Here is an 8,069-nt window from a genome sequence, read left to right as displayed (position 1 = left end):
AGCACTGCAACAACAGAGGAGAAAAGAAATCTACTTAGACGGTATTAGTGTACGAAGGAAGACAGAGGGAAAGCACTTGTTAGACTGCTCGACGGAGATGCACTTGCCTAGCCACACCAGCCACTCCTGCAAAGCAGCTAAGGCTTAAGAATCACGGGGAGGAAAATGTGATTTGTCTGCATGTGTGTGCACACATGTGAATGTGCATGTGGAGGAGGGGCTGATGTCTGGCATCTTTGTCCACTTCTCCCCATCTCACTTTTTGAGGCAGGGTCTCTCCCTGAACCTGCAGCTAATGACTGATTTGGCTAGACTGGCCACCTGTGAGGCTCACAGTCCGCGCTGTGTCTGCCTCTTTAGCACTGGACACCTCTGTTGCACTTGAGGCTGAGAATCTGGGTTCTGGGGATTGAGTGCAGACCCCCATGCTTGCCTAGAAATCACTTTCTTTACTGAGCCAGCTCCTCAGCCCCTGGAAGGGTTTTTGATCCATTTAAAGTAGCTATCCGATAAATTATTTTCTCCCAAACCAATCTTTCACTGCTAATTTCAGCCTAAACTCCTTTTTATATGGAGTCCCATCAGAGAGCTCAGGGACGCAACTACTTTTAAAATGTAGTTTTAAAAAGTATAATTACAGGGCATGGTGGCACAGGCCTTTAATCCCAGCATTCGGGAGGCAGAAACAGGTGGTTCTCTGTGAGTTTGAGGCCAGTCTGATCTACAAAATGAGTTCCAGGATGGCCAGGGCTATACAGACAAACCGTCTCAAAAGACAAAACAACAAACAAAAAGTAATAAAAATTAAAAAGTACGGGGTTGGGGATTTAGCTCAGCGGTAGAGCACTTGCCTAGCAAGCGCAAGGCCCTGGGTTCCACCCCAGCTCCGAAAAAAAGAAAAAAAGAAAAAAAAAAGGAAAAAAATTAAAAAGTACAAATAAAAAGATAATAGCTGAGGGAAGGCAAGAAGCACGAGCTGTTTGCCACTGTGTGAAATGAATCAGCTTTGAATCCACTGGAAAACTCAGTAACACACTCGTCTCAGAGAAATAAAATTCAACAACGGAACAAAATATAGTTTATTTTACTGATACTATCAGAGTAAGGCCCAGAAGAGCCACAGAGTTGCACCCAGAATGCATAGCACCAGCAGCGCAGGTTCCAAGTCAGCTGACGCTAGCACACGAGGCCTTGTCGCATCTGTATGATCTGCAGCAAGGCTGCCTGCACATCTTCATCCATGTGACCCTGGGGAGAAGGAAGAGGGTATATGTCATCTTTATGAGCTCCAGAGCTGAGGCCTTTATCCTAGGGCACCCCTCGTCACTGTAAGAGTGGCCCCCAGGAACTCTACCATGGAAATAAAGGTCAGGTCACAAGCACTAAGTACACAGCGGGAGCTCCAAACATTATGACCAGAAAACCAATGGGCAACAATGGCCTCTGCTGTGTGCGTGACAAACAGTAAGCAACATGAACATTTCCCACGGCTGTTGTGCATTGTGTGTGTGTGTGCACAAGCATGTGCATATGTACCCTCGAGCATTCTCTTTCTTCTATATGAGGCAGTCTGTCACTTGAAACCAGAGCTTGCCATTTGGCTGGCCTGGCAGCAGGGCTTACAGCCAGGCTGCCACACCCACTCAGCAGTTCCTTGGTGCTGAGGATCTGAACTCTGATCCTCAAGCTTGTAGGAAAGTGCTTTGCCCACTCAGCCATCTCCCTGCCCGGCCCCTTTGAGGAGAGAAGCAACTGAGGAAAAATAATCCCCATACTTAGGTTACATAAGCAGGATGACACATCCCTGTGGCACGTCCTCTCTGTGCCATAGCAATCCTTCTCCAGAGCCAGGTCGCTGTTCGTTTTATGTAACATCCACTATACAGACATATTAAATTTCCTGGCCTCTTCATAATGTCAGACATTTAATATATGTGTATAATATTTAACACACACACACACACACACACACACACACACACACACACACACACACCAGACACTTTGAGAAGAAATAGCTGGATCAAGATGGGGTGTACGGTGAACAACTACAATGTCAGCACTCGGGAAACAGAGGCAGGAAAGTCAGGAATCAAGGGCTACCTGGACTACATGAGACCAGTCTCAAAAAAAAAGACACAGTAACAAAAAGCCAGTTCAATATCTGAATTTTCAAGTGACTACAACTTTTTCCTTATTAGAAACAACAATTTACACTTCCACCCGACAGGGTAGAAAAGATCCATCTTCCAAACATTTGGCCAAAAACTATCGGTAATGAATGGTACCTCTTAGATCCTGGGATCTCCCCTGTTGCAAAGCTGGGTGTGTAAGTAGGGGCTAGAGGGATGGCTTGGTGTGTAAGAGTAGTGGCTCTGCGATGTGAGGCCCTGAGATTGAATCCCCAGCACCCACACAAAAGCTCTGGGAAAGCTGGAGTGCCTACGACCCCAGCGCATCCCAAGAGCTCTCTGGTTGACCAGCCTAGCTCAACTGCACTTCAGGTTCAGTGACAGACCATGCCTCAAGGCAATAAGGCAGAGCAGAGTAAGAAAGGCACTCAGTGTCCTGTCCTGGCCGCCACATGCACCTGCATACTCCTGTGTGTACAACACACAAACACACAACACACCTATACACACACTCATACACAGATACACACTCACACACTCATATATACTGACAGATACACACATTCATACACAGACACACACTCATACACAGATACACACACTCATAGATACACACTCATACACACACTCTTACAGATACACACACTCATACACAGATACACACTCACATACTCATATATACACTCATAGATACACGCATTCATACAGACACACACTCATACACAGATGCACACACTCATAGATACACACTCATACACACACTCTTACAGGTACACACACTCATACACAGATACACACTCATAGATAAACACTCATACATACACTCATACACAGATATACACACTCATACACAGATACACACGCACATACTTTTAAGTAGCAGGGTTAAGCAGATGCAAATCTGTGGCAGGCTTGCACGCTTCTACTCTCTTCTTTATTATTAATTCATTACTGGAGCATCTGAATAGGTTTTGGCAGGACACATCTATGAATATAAAAAGTTTTGCCTCCCAAATCTGTTTTTACAGCGGCAGGGTGTTTAAATTTCAAATGTTAGCCACAGTTGACTACACTGGATCCATAGTTAACTGCATGATGCCAGACGGCAAGACGTCTTCAGATGCCAAGTGCTGCTGCTGCTTCATTAGGACTCAGCAGAAAACAGTTTTAGATTTCAGAAGGGCACATTCTACAGAGTAGGAAGGGCTCAGAAGCTGTCACGGTGTTTTGCTCTGCCCTCCCTGGCCAAGACTAGGATGTTTCTCATCCTTTCTAGTATCAAGTTTGTGCGTGTATGCGTGTGTATGTGTGTGTCTGCGCATGTGTCTCTGTATACATATACATGTGTACATGTATATCAGGTCCTGTACCACATGCCCCTGCAGTCTGATCTGGGCTGTTCTGACCTCTAGTAAACGTCCTGTTCTGTTGTCCACTGACAGCTCTAGTAATGACATAATCTTTCAGAGCTCAGCAAATGTCTCACCCGCTCAGAGGGCAGCAGGGAAGCATCCTTCCTGCCGTCCCTCTTTTCAGTATCCCTCCCAAGCCTATAGGAAATGTGAATCACTGGTTTTAAGAATCTGATGTCAGAAAGTATGTTTACTATTATTTAGCTGAGTTCTCCTGCTCCTGTTTTGTTTTAACAGAACAGTGTGGCTAACACATCTCAAATCCAATCAACTTCTAGTACCCCTCACTCGTGAATCCAACGTTGTCTCTTCCAGTCCGTCTTCCTGCTCAGTCTATTCTGAGAATGTGGGACTGTTCGCATGGCTGCCACAGAGCAGAAGCCTGTCTCTCACACCCTGAACATTTCCTGAGCATGTTTCTTTTACAGGCCGCAAGAGGATTACCATCTTCTGCTTCACTGAGTGTACGGCGCCATCAGTAAATAATCAATTACAACGGACCAATTCTCCCTTAATTCTTACAATTCTGTGATACCCCCTTTGTCCTTTTCCAACTTTTTAGTGTTCTTTACTTCAAAGACCCCCACCCCCACCCCAGCCACCAGGAAACATATGCAGCCCCCTCTACTCTCCCACCCAGCCCCTGCTGACAGCCACGTGTGATGTCAAGGCATTATCCCAGCTAGCGACACTGTTAACGTGATCTGCCATCGTGTGTTGCCAAACTGTCTAGCGGATGAGTGGCAAGCAGATGGAGACAACACTAAATTTAAGATGTTGTGTTGCTGTGTGGCTTTGTAAATTGTTCTGGGAGATATGCAAGCCATGATTAAAAGAAACACAATTATTTTTAAATAAGCATATGGGCTAGAGCAACTTCAAATGTCAATTACGTGCATGTAAGTTTACTCAAATAAAAATAAAAACAGAATTTTATTTTCCCCTAAAATGAATAGTCTCTTCCAAAGACACAGCCGACCCTACCTGTGCGGCACTGAGGAGGTGTGTCCGGTAGATAGCGATCACTTCCTGGTGCTGTCTGTCAGCATCCTAGAGCCGTGGGAAAGCAGACAGAGGAGAACGTTAGCACGCATGTGTGCAAGGCCAGGAGACTCAGAGCCATGAGTGTGAGATTTCTGGTTGCACACAGCAGGTTATTAAAGGGCTCTGCCACCCTTAAAACAGAAGCGCACGCAGATGCTGACATACGTGATGGAGCTGGTGTAAGGTTTTCCTTAACATACATTCCTGTTCCTGGGGAAGCAATGCCAGCAAGGCACAAGGGATGACTCTGTGTGTCTGTGTGTCTGTGTGTCTGTATGTGACTGTATCTATGAAGAGCCCACAGAAGCTAAAGGCACCAGATTCCCCGAAGTGGAGTTATGGGCTTCTGTGAGCTGCCCAATGTGGGATCTGGGAACCGAACTTGAGTTCTTTGCAAGAGTAGTATATACTTCTAACTGCTGATCGCAAGTCTGGGCCTTAAACATAAAAAACAAAACAAAACAACAAGAAAGGTTTTGTTGTTGTGTTGTTGTTGTTGTTGTTATTACTTACCATGAATACTGTTTTAGGGTAAAAGGACATGAATGGAAATGTGGATGCGTATAGATACACACACACACACACACACACACACACACACACACACACACAAAATAATAAAAATAATAGTTTTAAAACGATTTTAAAAAGACATGGCTTTTGCTCTTTGGACTCTGCAGACCAAGCAGATGCTTGGACACTCTCTCACACATAGGGAGGCATCCATCCCTCTGGAGTCGTTGAGCCAGCGCTGACAAAAGGGAAGAGGTAGCTCAGTCCTAGACCCCGAGAAGGTGATACTAGAGGACAGCTGTCTCTTCCCGCCCCCCTTTCAGTGGCTTCCTCGGGTTGGCAGGCTTGTGCACCACATGCTGTGCCAGCTCCCAAGCCTCTACAGATGCTGCTACAGGGGTGCACTACCGCCACTCGGCCTGCCTTTTCTTATCCTCGGTCGTGGTGGCTAGATCCCACCCTCTGGATCTTTTCATACTATTTTCGTGTCCTGGAAGATCCTCTACCTCCCTTTCACACACCAAAATGCTTTACACAAGTTCTTCCTTCTTCTTTGGAACCAGAGACGCTAGCCTCTCCTTTCTGGGAAACGGCCGTTAGAATGTGACCCCAGACTCTGCGTGTTAGAAAGAGTTCCCAGTCACCACCACCCACAGGTAAGAGGTAATTCGATCCAATATTGATAATGACATTGTTAATGTCACTGTCACAAGTTTCTTCCTGCCAGAATGGTGTCCTTATGGGCAGTGAGCTTGGCCCCTCTTGCTCTTGCCTTCCGGTGTGATATGGCCATGCTGTGACACAGCCAGGTTTTCACCAGATGCAACCCATCCAGAGCCATGAGCCAAGTAAGTCCCCTTAAACTACCCTGCTCTGCAGAATGGTAACAGAGGCACAGTTCAGAGAGGAAATAACGGATGCGTATTGGAGTAGCATACATTAGGCGCAAATAAATGACACTACCATACTGTAAGTAGTGGCAGCGTTAAACAAGGATCAAACATGAATGTGAAGTCAGCTTCAAATGCATTTCAACTCCATGGAAGCTTCTCTCTCTCTCTCTCTCTCTCTCTCTCTCTCTCTCTCTCTCTCTCTCTCTCCTTCCCTCTCTCTCTCCCTCTCCCCCCCCTCTCTCACACACACACACACACTTATATAACATACATACACACAAATACACACATACTCATAGACACATACACATACTTATACATACACACTCACTCACGTATTCACATACACTCAAATAAATTCACACACTCTCACATACACTCATAAATACACACACACACTTATGGGCACATACACATATAACACACACACTGACAAATACACATGTACTCATGGACACATACACACACACAATATATACACTCACTCATATACGTAACACCCACACATACATAACTCACACAGACACATACACTCATGGACACACATATAACATACTCACACAGACATACTCACACTCACACATACACTCATGGACATACACACACAATATACACTCACACAGACACATACACTCACACTCACACACACTCACACTCACACACACACTCATGGACACACAATATACACGCACACAGACACATACACACACACACTCATGGACATACAATACACACTCACACACTCACACACACACACTCATGGACATACAATACACACTCACACACACACACTCATGGACATACACACACAATACACACTCACACACACACACTCAGACACACACACACACACACTCATGGACATACACAATACACACACAGACACACACTCACACACACACTTGCACACACACACTCACATTCACTCACACACTCACACACAATACACACTCACACACGCACACTCACACACATACTCACACTCATGGACACACACAATACACTCACAGACACACACTCACATACACACACACTCACACACTCACATTCACTCACACACACTCACACACTCATGGACACACACACAAAATACATATTCACACACTCACACACTCATGGACACACATACAAAATACACACTCACACAGACACACACACTCACATACACAGACTCGCACACACACTCACATTCACTCACACACACTCACACACACTCACACACTCATGGACACACACACAATACACACTCACACAGACACACACACTCACATACACACACAATACACACTCACACACTCACATTCACACACACACTCACATACACACAAAATACACACTCACAGACACACACACACACTCACATACACATACACTAACACATACATACACACACACTCAGACACACACACTCACATACGCTCATGGACACACACACAAAATACACACTCATACAGACACACACACACTCACACACGCTCATGGACACACACACAAAATACACACTCACACAGACACACACACACACTCACACACGCTCATGGACACACACACAAAATACACACTCACACAGACACACACACACTCACACAGACACACACACACTCACACAGCCACACACACACTCATTCACTCACACATACTAGTTCACTCCGCCGGCCCCACCCTTCAGTGCCCTGGACACACACTCACAGCCAGCTGCTGCTGCAGATCCCTCACTCGCTGCTGCAGGGTGTCCACTAGCTGGCTCTGCCGCTTGGTGGGGCCGCCGCTGCTGTAGGTGAGCTGGGAAAGGCCATTGAGCGCCTGCTTTAGTCTTTCGACATCATTCAGAAGTTCAGTTATCTTTTGAGAGACAGAAAGAAATGGTAGGAAAGCATTCACCATCGTTGCAGATGAAAATCCTTCCACAGAAATCACTCCTCACTTGAGACAGAAACTTTAAACATCGAGTAAGATGCGGTCAAGACTCTACCTACAGAATACATGGCATACTTTCATACAGTTTCTTGGACTTAATTCCAGTAAATTTCTTCCAAAGACAACACCAAATTAAGAAGAAACATCGTGAATGTCCT

General features: G+C 45.6%; 1 protein-coding gene across 3 annotated transcripts in view; it reads right to left on the bottom strand.

Annotated features, from left to right (window-relative positions):
- Window positions 1–1,050: 1,050 nt before the first annotated feature.
- The window catches only part of Uaca (uveal autoantigen with coiled-coil domains and ankyrin repeats), an 88,358-nt gene continuing 81,339 nt past the window's right edge, over window positions 1,051–8,069 (bottom strand). For all 3 annotated transcript variants that reach the window (XM_006243205.4, NM_001195564.1, XM_006243206.4), the window contains exons 17-19: window positions 7,684–7,836; window positions 4,529–4,594; window positions 1,051–1,248 (exon numbers count right to left, since the gene is read on the bottom strand). In XM_006243205.4, the coding sequence (XP_006243267.1) occupies window positions 1,177–1,248; window positions 4,529–4,594; window positions 7,684–7,836 (291 nt within the window). In that variant the 3' untranslated portion in view covers window positions 1,051–1,176. The remainder of the gene's footprint in view (window positions 1,249–4,528; window positions 4,595–7,683; window positions 7,837–8,069) is intronic.

Source organism: Rattus norvegicus, chromosome 8 (assembly GCF_036323735.1).
Source record: "Rattus norvegicus strain BN/NHsdMcwi chromosome 8, GRCr8, whole genome shotgun sequence".
In the NCBI taxonomy this organism is placed as follows: domain Eukaryota; kingdom Metazoa; phylum Chordata; class Mammalia; order Rodentia; family Muridae; genus Rattus; species Rattus norvegicus.
The sequence above is the reverse complement of the archived record's forward strand: the minus strand, read 5'-3'. Positions and strand labels throughout refer to the sequence as shown.